Raw genomic sequence first — 16,257 nt, 5'->3', positions numbered from 1 at the left:
AAAGTTCAATTTAAAGATGTATTTTGGATTTACATATTTACTATAAAATCGGTTCTAAAATACTTCCGAGAGGGATAGGGCTCTCGTAAAGTTACGAGAGATTTTACACGTAAGAATCTAGCTCTTAAAATAATTTATGAAAAGGAAAAATTCGTAAGATTGCTCTTACCATTGAAATTTGTCGTAAGATTTTCCTGGGAAAAGGTCTACTGATTCTTCATTTGGAATGTCTAGACAGTGACGTCACATGACGTCTGATGTTAGGTGCATTTTCATAACGAATTTGAAAAGTGCAAATTTTTAACAGCAACAACAACAAAAAAGTTTAATCTATTATCTTTCTCCAAAATCTATTAAATATGTTAAATCAGGGTGAATTTATTTTTGGTGAATATTAGTTGTCTAAAAAAAAAAAGCGGTCGTTTGCAGTAAGATGCAATTTACAAAGCATTGTGAGTTAAGAAGTTACTGCTGAACACTCAGTCCGAATTTTTCTTCCCCAAGGCGTTGCTTTGCCCCTCGTTGCGTTCGCTATATTCTTTCAATTTTTATTATTCTTTTGTTTCGTTTTATTTATTAATCAATAGTGAAATGTCTTTTTTCTTTTAACCTAACAAGAAAATTCAAAACTGTACACAGTGACATGTTTTAAGATCATTATTATTACCATTTAGATGTTTTACTCTGTGTATAAACGGTATATGGAAAATGTTTGATCTTAAAATTTAAAAATTCTCAAAAGGAGTTGACATATTTGTGTTTCATATTAATAAATCGCATAATATTTACAATTTTTTTTTAATCTGAGAGGAAAGTTTCAATGTTACTCTGGATGCCATAATAACAAAACTAGTTTTATTTTATATTTTTGGGGAAAAGCAAACAACAAAAACCATAGCAGAGTAGACTCGTGAAAAGAGATAATAAATTATACAGAGGAAAGTTAAACACGATGGTATAAACGTAAAGCAGAATCCTCGAAAAACAAAGAACCTTGAGTTTATTGTCAGGCACTACAATTTAATGAATCTGTTGTAAAGGAACAGTTGTTGGCATAAAGCTGGAAATTGCAGACTCAATGTTAAAGAATAACTATCTTGTTGGGATGTTATAAATTCAATACAAAAACAACCACACAGTCGTATATACGATTACCTGCAAGATCATTCAAACCTGGTGACCCCACTAAAACCTAAAATGAAAAAAATTAATTTCATTACCTTTATCACATGGAATAGTGTTTACTACGAACATTTGATAAACATATACTTCAAATTTTATGAATAACTTCTTTAGTATTTCCTGATCGACAAAATCTCGCAGGTGTGTTAAGGAAGCACTAAGATAATCTGACTTGACTAAATCAGTGATACAATATGACGTCATAGTAGGCGAGATGACGTCAATTTTAGAACACAAGTTTTCCTAATATTGCTATTTAGAGATATAATTTGACTCCTGAAAATGAATAGAAATTTGCAAATATTAACAAAAATTAAATGTTTTTATTTTGTTTTGCTGTATCTGTCACTTGAATTATAATCTCCGACCAATGACGTCATAACTGTTCAACAAGGAACTTGAGAATCGATCATGTTGTGTAACGAGAATTTGGCCAAAACGGCATGTTAAAAGATATGTAAAAGGAGGTTTAGAAGCAAATACCGTGAATATTGTGTGTTATTTATGTGAAGTTAAAGTATGTTAAACAGGTATGTTGATTTATTTTCATCGATTATATCTTCTATTGAAGACAGTCAGCTATTTACGTATCCCGGTTGGCCTTTCCTCTGTCATTCGTGACAACAATAATGCAAAAGAACAACACTAAGCTGGATACTTAAAAACATAAGATTTGTACATATCGAAAGCTTGTGTTCTATAATACTTGGAACGTGCTGCTAGAATCGTGAATTAAAATGGTTTGTAGAAATATCTCGGGTTATATGCATAAAATGCAAAATATCGGGTAAGGTTTCGTACATATATGTGGAATAATTATTTTCCTGATCGGACAGTGGGATTCTAGCAGCACTTTTTAGGCATAAGAGATGTTTTTCAACTATGCTATTTACTCAAAGAAATTATTTAACCCCGGGGTAGTGTTGTTCTGTGAAGTTTTTCATTAAGGAATATTTTGCTATTAATAGCGGTCACGTGATGACTTCGAGGTAGTGCACTACTTGGCCTCGGACACTCCGTGTCTTTATGTAATAGTTAGTAATAGTTTATGTTTTATCGGAGACTTTGATGAATTATTAATCTTAATTTTCTTCAGAAAGTCTAAATTTCCCGAGAAATGATTTGTATGCTTCCTTAACATACCGCGCTCTTCCTTATGATCAGTAAACATGATATAATTCTACTTACATCTCCTTCATAGTATTTAATGGAAAGTCCTGATGATGACACTCCATATCTTATGGTCAGGTTAGCTGCAGAGCCTTCAGCCACTGGGAACTGATCGTCGGCATCGGAATTGTACAGTCCACTTAAAATCTCGGGATCGAGGAAGCCGGAATTACCTTCTTCTAGGAACCCAAATGTCACTTCATAACACAACCCATTCATTGCACGAGTATTGTTATCGAAACTGTTCTTCATCCATCGTGGTCCACAGAACTAACAACGAGGAGAAATGTAGATGTGTCAGTAATTTACTGTTTAAGATAACCGAAGTGTGACTGTGTTAGTTTTTTCGGAGAAACATTAAACACTCTGTGAAAGCCCTTTTTGTGATTTTATACTCCTGCAAAGCAGACCATGGTTTGAACAAACTGTATTCGATACAGCATGTAATGATTGCTTTTTATTTGACAATTTTTACCACTTTAGGTTTTAAGACGAAAAATTAAAAAGATCTTATCCATTTCTTTGTTTTCATTTCTACACCTTTCTGATTCCATCACTGCCCTAAGAGGACAAAAATTTATAAACATCTGACAATACAAATCGTAATAATACAGGATTGTGATTTAAAAAAAAATTGTACACTTGTATTCCTGAAGTTGCTTTATTATTATTATACCTATACTATTGAAAACTTTAAACCCCTCATTTGCCATATAATTGCTTAAGATTCCGTTATTCCAAATAATCAAATGAATCTTAGTGCAATATAAATGTGTAGACTGGTTTAGGTTTCGCCTACTTTTATTAAGTTATTAAAGAAAAAACCCTGAAATATAACAATTACACACAACATATAAACGCACAAAACAAAGACAATGAAAACGAACATTTAAACAGACAATAAAAACGGACTAGACTTTATACATACTCATAACTTTAATTCTTACCAGGACAAGCACATTTACAAATATTCTTTATCTGTATTAAACGTCCATCAAGTTGAATGGCTAGGCTAGGAGAATGGGAGTCGGAATAGGTATAAAAAGACATTAATGCATAAAAAACAATTACTTTTGCCTAAAAACGTACTGAAATAAAATACAAGCAGCTAAAAAATTAATCAACAGACTCAATCGCAAAATCAACAATTCCGTTGAAACGAACGATCGCCAAAAATCATTAACTGAATTGATGCTAGATGAACGCATATTTAAAGTGCTAGAAGAATTAGTGAAATAAAACATGTAAAACAAATCCATTGGTCAGTTTGTGTATATATTTCAAAAGACGGGGTGGAGTTTCTGTCCATAAGCACCTTACCTTAAAAAGAACGTCACAATCATTCAATTTTAGCTGTCTCTAATGCTATTTTCAAAGAATCAAATGACAGGGGGAGGTGGGCTATTTCAGGATAGAAACATTCTAAGGTTTCAATTTAAAAAGGTACATTTGTATGTATGGAATCTCGATAAATAGAAATCTAAACAGATTTGTTCTTCCACCAATCCTATGTTTTTGCTACAGCGGATGATATGAGGTGTCCCCGTAGTACACGTACCAGGTGTGTCTTAGCTTCAGATTTTCTTTTGCCTTTTCCTCCACAGTACATAAAAAAGATACAAAATTTTGAGGACTGCCAACATGAAATCGCTCCTTCTCAGTTGCTTGAAAACCTTGAAGCTTACGAAGTTTATTTCAAAAATCCTTTATACAAAGAGGTATCATAAAAAAGCCAGCTGTATTTATTGTCAAATTAAAATGAGGCGTATGAATTTCCTATATGCACTACATTTCAGCCTGTTGACGTATACCTTTTCAATTTGGCCTGGGCCCATCTTTATTGCGAGCAATCTAGCGTCAATCCAGTTAATGACTGTTTTTCATCGGCGATTTTCCGTTTTGCAATGGAGCCTGTTGATTTTGCAATTGAATCTGTTGATTTTATTTTAAGTTGTTTGTTTGTATTTTGATATGTTTTCGCAAATTCATTTTTCGTTTTGCATAAACGTATTTTTTACCCTTTCCACCGCCATCTAGGAGCGCGGGTCTTTAGTAGAAAAAAGGGGGAATAAGGAGAATAAAACATATGGGTGAATTAAAAAAAATGACCAAATGCATATTTATCAACCCACACTAAAAATACAGGCAATGAAAATAGATTTCTATGTCTCAGCATATGTCTTTAGATAGTGTCTAAATACCTGCCAAATATCTCGTTGATATCTCAAATAACAAAAAAGTTATGCCCAAAAATGATGCTAAAATTGTCAGGAGTGCAACACCATTTTGTGACATTTTGAAATTTCAATATTTTTTGGAGATCTGTGAAATAAAAAATAATGCTTCATGTTGAAAATAAAGACTTTCCTGATAATATTCAAAGTATTGAGCTTTAAATGTGGACTGTCATAACTTTTGTTTAATCAAGTTGTGGTCATGGCTGATATTTAAAAAAATGTTATACCATGTCAGGAGTGCAACATAAAAAATGTAGTGTTGCCAAAAAAACATCACAATTGTAAAATTCTGAAAGAAAATTAAGACAAAAGAGAATTTTCGAAGTGTAAAACAATAACTGATATACATTTTAAAACTTAAAAATGTTATATAAATCACAAGCAGCATTAATGAGAGTCAAGTATATGTGCATACCCAAAAATGTCAGGAGTGCAACATTTGATGTTTTGCTCCCAAGCATAAAAAAACTATTATCATTATATGATTTTCGAATTTTTATTTTGGAAAATAAAGACACAAAGAACATTTTTATCAAATAGATTTATCAATTACAGGATCTGTCTGTGCTTAAGATCCAGGGGGTCGTAACATAAAGGGTACTTAAGTCTAAGACCATGCTTAAGTAGGACTTAAGTATAGTTTTAAACTTAAGACCGTAACTAGAAACGTGCTAAGATTTGACAATCTTAGCAAAACTTAGGCGGTCGGTACAGGTGACTTAAGTATGTCTTAACTTTCTTAAACATATAATTAGAACTATTTAAGGTTAGTTTACTATGTCTAAACATTCCTCTATTCACATTTTGCATTAAAAAATAATTTTCTCTATTTGATATACTGGTATAAGACTTTTTAGTTTTCTTGCGGGGGGGGGGGGGGAGGCGGGTATTCATCTCTTATTCCAATATCACTCTCTAATGACATATATGTAAATGCAAAATATTATTTTTGTGATACGTTTGAAATATTACTGGGACCTAGGTTATAAACACTAATCATTATAAGTAAGTTGTGTACAGTAAACATGGATTTGTTTGTTCACTGTGAAAAAAAGGAGATGAAATGATTTTAAAAATTGTAGGTGAATTAAAGGGTGATGACTAGAAAACGTATAAAGATTTTCCGTAAATTAGATTGAATGTAGAGCGCAACAAGCGAGGATTCATACAGGATTCACTACCGTTAACGTATGTACAGTACCCGCATCGTTATTCTTTACAGGATACACGATACGATAGGATACACGCACGATACGATAGGATAAACGCACGATACGATAGGATACACGCACGATAGGACAGGATACACGCACGATAGGATAAACGCAAAACACGATAAACGCAAAACACGATAAACGGAAAATACGATAAACGCAAAACACGATAGACCTGATAAACGATCTTCACGATAGAATAAACGCAAAACCTGATAGGATTGTTTCAAAATGCGAAACTTTTTTTGACAGGACGAAAAGTTTTCTTTTTGATATACTATAGTATGATAATTTTAATTGCTTACAAAGCCGCAAATCGAAATGATAAAACATTTTAAATTTATCATGATAAAACATTTGAAGTAATTATGCTTTGTAAAAGATATGGTTTTTTTGTCAATAAAATTGATCGTCATTATATTCAAACTGTAATTATTTTAAGAATAATTCCACTCTATGATGGAAATTAGGCGATTTTTTGTGTAATTATACAAATGTCGAAATTCCTTCGAATCGTTAAATTTAAATTTTGAGCCCGTAGACAAGCGAAGTTTTACACCCAAGTGCAATAAATTCAAGAAACGCTATAAATATATTCATTATTTTAGCAAATAAAACCTTATGAAATTCATAAGAAACATTGATTATTTTTACGGAAAAACATGTAAAAAAAAAATTCAATATCTTTTGCTAGAAGTCTGCGAAGTATCCAAAATCGCCTTTAATAGTTTGAATTTAATAATTCAAATCTTACCAAAAAAATACTAGTCATAATTTAGGGGGGGGGGGGAGATTGAAAAATTATTGTTATAATTATTTTAAGGTTAATGCTTTCTCCTCCAAGTTTTTACGAATTTGATTTATATTTTATATAAATTAATTAATTTTTTTTTTTTTTTTTACGTTTTTAAATTGCTGAAATTGCTAGTTGCATTGAGACAGACCGTGCACTGGACTGTGAATAATTAATCTCTCCTATATATAAATATATATGTCACACATATCCCGTGCACATAGAAATTATTTACATATTCCAAGTACATTCCAAGTACATACATTTTATATGTATAAATGAGGAAGGAGACATGCGAAAAAAATCGAATTTAATAAAATTAATGAACGTCACTAGATCTGTCATCATCTATTATCCGAAAAAATATCGCATTTCCATTCTTTTGTATTTATTTTGGTATTTTTATAGGCCTGTAAGATTAAGCTAGATTAAGAAGGGAGCATGCAGTCGTATAAATAAAAAAAAATGTAACAGTGTACCAGCATGTGTAGTATACAGTAGTAATATAATGCTTATATAATATTGCCTATCGATATAATAATGTCTTTAGCCATTTTTGTTTGCTTTTCAAAACATTTCGTTTTAGACCCCACCCCCTCCCCCCGGCCGCCCCCAAAGAAATGATATTGCTTTCTTAGCGTGCTTGTATTATAAGCATTTACAATAACAGAATTTGTATCTACTATAGATACGTGTAAACTAAGTTTACAATGTATATGAATATATTTATTGGGTACTTAAACTTTGTATTAAATAACATTGAATGGTTACGTACACTTGTTTACAACATATTAGAACACACACACAAAAATAAATAATAAATCAATTTCCACAATTTGACAAGTGGATTTTCGGATTGAGTAATTGTCAATTATTGCCATTAGACTTTGTAATATTTGTTACAAAACTTATCTTATATAGGACGACATCGGCAAAATTAGACAAAACTTTGTAAATTATGAAAGTCTTAACCCCATTTGAGGCACAGTCAGCGGGGAAGGGGGAGTCCATAACCCCCCCCCCCCCCCAAAAAAAAATCCGATTCAAAAAGCCCCCCCCCCAAAAAAAAAAAAATAAAAATAAAAATATATATTGACTTCTTCAATATAGTCACGTATTATATGCAATCGATAAACACGAATAAAATTAAATACAAGGTATATACCAATCTTGTGTATCACAGCAGAACCGGGCGATTTCTTTTTCATGTTTCTTTGAGACGCCTTTACATGTAACAACGACAGAAAACACAGAAAACCCTAAGATCCAGAAGTACCGCAAGCGCATTTTTTTTTTATTTGATCACACCAATCATGTTTATGACTGCAAACCTATAAAAATTACTTAAAAATATACAAATGAACCAAATCAACGGAGTTTGGAGGACAAACCTCGCCTATATTTTATTTGATTCAATTATTCAGTTCTTAATCTGTAACGGAAGTGTACATTTACCAATTTTCTTAGTATAAAATCTTTAATTGTTAATTAAGTGTTGTTCATAAAAATTATGAACAATAACCAGAAAATAAGTAGATGCATTTCATTGAAACCCAGTAGGGTTCAAGGTAAATACTTGACACCAGGTGAGAGCTAGAGTTCAGGTATGTCTACGTTGAATACACATGGGCCGGTCATGTAGGGGAAGGGGGGGGGGGGGTCTTGACTTGACAAGAAGACAGTGTACTGATTAGGCAGGTAGGTGTCAGTTCTCTTGTCACGGGAGCGCTTCCACCTGTCACTAAGTTACGGTATATATTTCTTCATCTCCGCGCCGAAGTAGGTAAGATGTATAATAAAAATTTGTGTGGTTTTGTTTATTTACTTATTACATCTTCTAAATGCAGTAGTTAAATATGAATGGCAAACATCTATATTATAATATATACTTATCAGAGAAAAATCATAATACAAAGGAACAACAAAACTTGCGCGCATAGAAAAAAAATTATGTTTCCGTTATTGATAAAAAGGATAGCCTTAATAAAGATACTGATATTTTTTTTATTCATAATTTATTTTTTGCACACATACCTAATGTTTTATGTTTCTATAATTATCAAAACAAATTAAAGTTAACAAAGGTCTCGCTTTTGTGACTCTGACTGTGTAAAGGGATTATAATATTTCTATCTTTGACAAAAATATTTCTCACATATCGACAAATTTAAAAAAAAAAAAACAAACGAATGACTCACATAGTAGATCGATTATTTCATGTACAAAAAATAGAATTTGACTCTCGATTTATGCTCTCTGCTTGGTGACGGTACTTGATGTTTATTTATTTATTTATTTTCTTTAAAAAATATACCAGAGTTAGAGTATTAATTTCTCTTTTTGTTCAACAGTTAGATTAATCCTAAATAAATTAACAAAACGAAAGATGAACTCGAGATATCTCGGGTGTTTCTTTTCAAGGTAAAGATAAAAAGCGAGGGTTTCCGAAAGCACACGATAAACGCAAAACACGATACACGATAGAACCTGATAAACGATCTTCACGATAAACGCAAAACCTGATAAACAGAAAACACGATAGAAAACGCAAAACCTGATAAACGGAAAACACGATACGATAGGATACACGCACGATACGACAGGATACACGCACGATACGATAGGATAAACGCAGGATAGAACACGATAGAATTGTAAAGAATAACGATGCGGGTACTGTACGAGAGAGAGAGAGGGAGAGATAGAGAGTTATTGATTCATGTAAGTTGGAGATATACAAAAAATTGTTTTCTGAAAACAATTTTTTTACATCCTTCATTAAATTGTAAATGCGTATATCAAAAAAGTCTGCAGTCTCCGCTTGCTGATATGGGAGGAAAAAATCAAAATCTCCCTTTTTTTTAATAAATTTATTATTAAGAGTTTCAATTTCAAGTACATTGACGTTCGGTTATCGTGTCATGTCTGCGAGAATGACAATTTGAAAGCAAGTGAACAATTGTCAAACGAAAGAATAACAACAAACGGTAAGCTGAAAACATCGCAGTCTCGAGTGATAAACAATATTCACGCATTTACAATGAACCCTTAGTTGCCACTTTGTAACCGTGAAATATTTGTTTTCATATATTCAGAATTATTTAAACAGAAATAACTAATTAAATACGAAATCTAACCTAGCTAAAACCGATAGGTAAGGACGTCAACTTTAATATAAATGTGATTAAAAACGTAACTTAATCATTTTTACAAATACATATATAAGTAAATTGAAAAACTTTGACGATTCATATAAAATATTTTGTCAAACATATGTTTGACTTAGCTAAGACCTAGCTAAGTCCGTTTTATGTTACGGTTTAAGACGTACTTAAGTAGTACTTAGGCAGGTATTAAGATTGCACCTTAAACATACTTATGACCCTACTTAAGTCAAAAACTTAGCATGCTTTATGTTACGACTCCCATATTTCTATGGTCAGGAGTGCAACACATTTTTTTAAAGATTCAAGTTGTGTGAAGAAAACACTTCTATTCATGCTTAGAAGTATTCATTAATTAATAATGATTTTTTTGTATAATTTAATACTAAATTATTGACAGTTTTATTATTAAAATCCTTCCTTTTTCAATTTTATCAATTCAGATGTGTTTTTATCTTTTTTGTGATTTTTTTAATGAACGTTAAAAATAAACACATTAAAACATTGTCATAAAATTCAAGTAATTCCTCCTCAACTTCACTGAAACAACAGAACAAGTTCTTATGTAATTTTCACTTCACAATTCTACTTTTAAGGCCCCAATGCATTTGGTCAGGAGTGCAACAAATATGTTAGAATTATAAATCATCCAATAAGAATGAAAATAAAGAAAAAATGATGAGTAGAATTTTTTCTGGTGGGTTACTGTGTTTGTCCTCTAAAGGAAAATGTGCTTTAAAATATATTTTATCTTCTAAATATACATTTAAGCTAGTTTTTTTTGGCATAAAATAGGGTATAAATTCCAGGTAAAATGTGAATTTTAAATACTTTCATCTGTTTTAATTATGAAGTATAGGCCTATAAGTATTGCACAATTTCATTACCACTTGATGTTGCCAACACTTCATGATTTTTTGTGTTCTATGGTTTTAATTTTAAACTTTACTGCAGTCAGGAGTGCAACAAAACTGCTTCATAATTACCGATGCTTTTTAACTATCTTTACTGAAAAATAAGTTGAAAAAAAATGCTTGATACTATTTGATGTTCAAAACACTATGTCTATCAACAAATTACAGAAATTTTACAGTCAATTCAGGGAATAGTTTTCATCATTTCACATATATTTTAAATACAATTTATATATATTACACTTTGCAAATAATCATGTTTTAAGGTCTTCAAAATATGAAAAACCTGCTGTAAACGATGAAAAATATGAACACGACATATTGATTTACAAAGTAAGAATGGGTTATTGTGTGTTATAATTTTTAAAACAATGTAAAATAAAATACATATCATATGTCAGGAGTGCAACACAATAATGTAACATAAGGTCACTTCAAAATCTAGTATTTTTTGTAAGAGAATTCGTATATAACAATTATTTTTTGGCTTAGATTTAAAGAATTGACTTGAACGGACAAAAAAGTGAATTTTGGGTAATTTTATTGCTTCATATTTTTTTCATACTAAAACTTTTCAAACCAGAATTGAAAAAATAATGTAAAATAACAATCAAAAAGCCAATTTTGTGTCACATATACAAGAGAAGAAAGTCATTCAAGGTCTAGATCTAATCATTTATACCCCTTTTACCATTTTGAAGCATAAAAAACTATTATTTCTTGTGATTATGTATTTTAGAAAGACTTTTAAGGTGTAATGATATTTTCTTTTTTCAAAAGAAATTTTGCTAATAAAAATTCTGAAACTTTTTAATCCAATTGTCTATTCTATTGCCACTTCAGGATTTTAAACTAGAATGCATTTGCAATATGATGATATAAGTGAAAAATATGTTATAAGTAGTTGAATTTTGCCAAAAAAATTCAGTTTGGTGGTCATTTTTTTTTAAATTCACCCATATAGGTATGTGAGCGTGTGTCCAGTGTCTAAAAATAATATACCACATTCACAAAAACTCTTTGGATTTACTTCGGCCTCACGTCAATAAAAAATTAGGTCTTCATCACATTCGAACTGAACTTCATTCTGTTTCCTTAAAAACTTTTAATGGACTAGATGAAGAAGCTAAAGTAAGTTCATATGTAGATTCTTCAACTGCAGAATACAAGCTAGTTTTTGTGATTATGGATATTGCCCAGCACAGACTCTTTAATCTACTGCGTGTGTGTTGGATGATAATTCTGACCCAACCCGTCGATTCTTTTAGCTTAAATTTGCAAGCATAGGAATAGATGCTGTGAACATTAGTAATATCTTAATCATAGAAAAGTTTGGTCTTGCATTCCACCACATTTCAAGTTGAAATCTACACATTGCATTTTCTACAGATCTTCACAAACTGTTGTGTCCAATCTTTCCAGTTATAAACAAACCCTACAGTGCCTAGATATTGAACATCTAAAACAAAATCCTTCTAAGTGTCCTTGCTCTTCTTCGTCTTTCAACTAGAGTCCCTATTGACACGTCATTACTGGTGATGTTAATATAATTGAAAATGAAGACCTTAAAGCAATAATTGTTAAAGGTCCTAATAAGGGGAGTCCCGATCTTTAAATTGGCGACAGAACTGTATTTCCATTATGAATTCTGTCTAAGATTATGACAAACGTTTGGGCTAAATATGAAAAGGAAGACCTGAACACTTTCTTAGAACGAATTAAATATTTTAGAAATATATTAAAGATTCGTATTAGAAAATTAAAAGGAAAAATGCGAACCATCTACCCTTCCGTTTTTACTAAACTGGAAGTGATGAAAGAGTTAGAGCTACTACACAAAAAATATGTTACGGTTCCGGTAGACAGGGTTAGTAACAGTATCGTTTTTGTAAGGCTCATTATTATAATTGTATTCTGGAAGAACTTGGTTTTAATTCTACGCCTGGAAATCCTACATATACTCACAGTTCACTTTCCAAAGAAGACATTTTTCAAAATCATATTTCAGTGTTTAATACTTTTAATATACCAGTCAACCAAGGTGAGTTCAATCTATCCTACTTGTACTGGATTCCTAAACTTCATACAAATTTTTACAAACAAAGATATACCGGGTATTGCTGGGTCCAGGAAATGCTCTATCAAGCCCTTATCTTCACTCCCTACAAAAATATTTACTGCTGTAAAGGAGAAACTTCAGATGTACTGTGCTACAACTTATTCTAGAAGTGGGGTAAATCAGATATGGATCCTCAAAAACTCGAAAGAACTTTTAGAAACTTTAAAATCACCAAATTTTTCAAAAGCCTATAGCATCAAAACTTACGATTTTTCTACATTTTATACAACAATTCCTCGCGATAAATTAAAATCTAGCTAGACTTTGATATCATAGACAACTGCTTCTCAAATAAAAACGGAACTCAGAAATTTTCACATCTTGACATCAGCAAAATTACTTCAATAAAACCCACTCTAATTGTACACACAAGTACTCTGAAGTTGATATTAAAAGGATGCTGGAGTTCCTCATTGACATTGACGGAGACCAAGAATTCCAGCAAACTGTTGGAATTTCGATGGTCACGAATTAGCTGACTTGTTATTATATTCTTATGAAACATAATTTATTCATAAGCTTCTACACGAGAGGAAGAAAACACTAGCTGTGGCCTGCAATTCGACATTCAGATATATCGATGATCAATTTATCAATTAAAAATAGTTATTTTCATTCGTATGTCGACTCGATATATTCCAGTGAACTTGAAATAAAAGACACTACAGAGTCTGCCACATATGTTTCATGATTAGATTTTTTGCTTACTATAGACAATAAAGACCAAATGAAAAACTAAATTGTATGACAAATGAGATGACTTTAGCTTTTCCATTGTAAACTTTCCCTTTTTTATGTAGTAATATTCCACTATTACCTGCTTATGGTGTTCATGTCTCCCACCTTTTTCGCTACTCAAGAGCTTGCTCTGAGTACGATAAATTTTTAAAGCAAGACCGGCTACTCACTGATAAGTTGATGCTAAAGGAATTTCAACAACCTCGTTTAGTGTCAGTATTTCGTAAATTTTATGGTCGTTATAATGACCTTGTTAGCAAATATATTCTATCATAGGGACGTATTTGGCTGACTTGTTTCATACTAATTGTTAGGCCTTTGTTTTTGTACTGAATTCACTACGGACAGTTTTGTATACCTGATCAAAACATAGGGTTCATGGCGGGTGTGAGCGGTCAACAGGGGATGCTTATTCCTCCTAGGCACCTGATCCCACCACTGGAATTGTCAGGGGTCCATGTTTTATACCCTCTTCACATATTTGTATTGTTTATTGATTTTTTTTTATTGATCACTGTTCGTTACTTTCCTTTTTACCTTTTACATCATACCCCATGTTCACATGCAAGAAAGTAGCGCAAGTTACATTTTTATTCTCTCTTTGGATAAATCTGGTAATATGAAGATAACGAACAGTGATCAATCTCATAAATCCCTTAAACAATACAAATACTGATAAGGACAGAAACATGGACCCCTGGAAACATCAGAGATACATCCTCTGTCGACCGGTTATACCCGTGAGCCCTATATATTGATCAGTTAAATGGAGTAGATCGTTGTCAAAACTAGAAGAAAAAAGGGTCTCCGACTGGAATGTATCATAATTATGGTGTCGACAATTTAGGGTCTTGTAGGTTTCATATTTTGAACATTGCTACATGTATGTTGCCCCTCTAGTGACCTTATCATAACATGTTAAAATAAAATTGGCTCTGTTAAATTTGCAAAGTAAAAATATACATGTAAAATGTACATTCGTTCATTATTATCATGACTTACAGTTACTGCGTTTGCATCAGTTCCAACAACCACAGAAGCTCCTAGCCACATATCAGATCGGTCTTCAGTAAACCCAACCCCGGGACTTAGAACTGGATAGAAATAAAGACAATATAAAATGTCAACAAATTAAAAAAAAAAAAAGAGAAATCGCAGTGATTTTCTGTAATTTTTAAATTGTTGTTGAAAGACATAAATTTCATTGGACACATACTAGTAGATTATTTATCTGCATATGCATGTAATTTTTCTCGTGATTTGGGAAGCAAAATTGTTCCAATTTAGACATTTTTAAACAGTGGTTTTGATAACTGTTTGATTTTACTTTGCGTTTGGTTTTATATGAAAATATGGCGAAAAGGCCTAATTTGTATTCTTTTAGATAACACTGACAAGTTTAGATTGTAAATGTTTCAAGGTCATACTTTTAAGATTTCATATATTCCTCTCAGCTTAGAAAAAAAATTTCATATACAGCATTAATTTTGGAACTACATGTAATTATGCAAGTGTTTTTTTTTTTTTTTTTCAAGTTTCAAGAACATTTTTAGAGAAAACAGATTGTAGGTAGCAGGAGAAAACATTCAGATAACAGAAGTTATTTCTTTTTAATGCAGTACCATTACTTTTGATGGTGTGATTCTTAAGATGACATTTGTAAGCAAGTGTTTTGAAGAAATATTTTGTTTCTTTAGTGTGTTTATCAATTTTATATCAACTGACCATTTATTTTAATTTTCTTTTCTGAACATATAAGACAATTTTACCCATCCTGTTGATATTTAGTGAAATCTCAATACTTTAAAGTGATTTTATTGCTTGATAGATTTTCAATGCCAAAAAAATGACATTTTTGGGGTGCAGAAAGGTCAAATAATTGTCTATGCGAAGTTATTTGAATCTCTTTCATTGTCGCAAATTTTAATTGGTCTATTCTAGACGAAATAAAGCTGTATTTAGTCCCATGATTTATTTGGATAAAAAAAATTTTGAAGAAAAAAACCTTTTAAAAATTATCTATGTGTTCTACGTAACCACGGTAACTACAGTGCAAAAAGGTTATACTAAATAACTCCTTAGCGCCAAAAGAAGCGCACTAACCCCCTATTTTGATTTAATTTTTAATTTACCTATGTGCGTAGATTCTAAAAATATACTTGAAAAAAAATATTAATACTTTTGATAGCAAGATCCAACCTCCTTAAAATGAAATAAAGTTATATCACTGAGTATCATATAGTGCATACCTTGCTCTGCTGGAACCGTCCTGCAGTCGGAAAGATCGTTAAATCCCCGAAGGCAAAAGTACAGCGCCCCTGTCTTCATATTGATGCCATAGTCGTCTTCTTTTGGTGATCCAATTAACAGCCTGTCCAAAAGTATCAACATACAAAATTCCTTCAAAAAATTATATAACATCGGCAAAACTGCCTTTAAAAAAACGCGACATTCACAGACACCGTTAATACAGGGTTTTTTTTTTTTTTTAACAAAATACATGTTATCTAATATGTCCGAAAAAATAACATCAACTAGAACAACCAATACTGTATGATGTATTTGTTAACTTACCATACATTATTCCCCCTTGTGGCGAAATCTATTGAGTACCCAAACATGGAGCCTGGTTTCCCAGTTAAAATCTTAGCCCCTTTGATTCCAACATTAAATGCTGAAATCACGGGGATTAATGCAAACAACAGACATGTTTCGTTTAACAACAT

The 16,257-nt window shown here is 31.6% G+C and overlaps 1 protein-coding gene across 1 annotated transcript in view; it reads right to left on the bottom strand.

Annotated features, from left to right (window-relative positions):
* The window catches only part of LOC133193965 (integrin alpha-8-like), a 32,049-nt gene extending 15,792 nt beyond the window's left edge, over positions 1–16,257 (bottom strand). Inside the window, exons 1-5 of the mRNA XM_061329876.1 lie at positions 16,106–16,257; positions 15,781–15,902; positions 14,534–14,625; positions 2,371–2,622; positions 1,156–1,192 (exon numbers count right to left, since the gene is read on the bottom strand). Coding sequence (XP_061185860.1) covers positions 1,156–1,192; positions 2,371–2,622; positions 14,534–14,625; positions 15,781–15,902; positions 16,106–16,257 — 655 coding nt within the window. The remainder of the gene's footprint in view (positions 1–1,155; positions 1,193–2,370; positions 2,623–14,533; positions 14,626–15,780; positions 15,903–16,105) is intronic.

This window comes from Saccostrea echinata, unplaced genomic scaffold (assembly GCF_033153115.1).
Source record: "Saccostrea echinata isolate AGI-Se365-2 ecotype Australia unplaced genomic scaffold, CSIRO_AGI_Sech_v1 ptg000028l, whole genome shotgun sequence".
NCBI classification, from domain to species: Eukaryota; Metazoa; Mollusca; class Bivalvia; order Ostreida; family Ostreidae; genus Saccostrea; species Saccostrea echinata.
The sequence above is the reverse complement of the archived record's forward strand: the minus strand, read 5'-3'. Positions and strand labels throughout refer to the sequence as shown.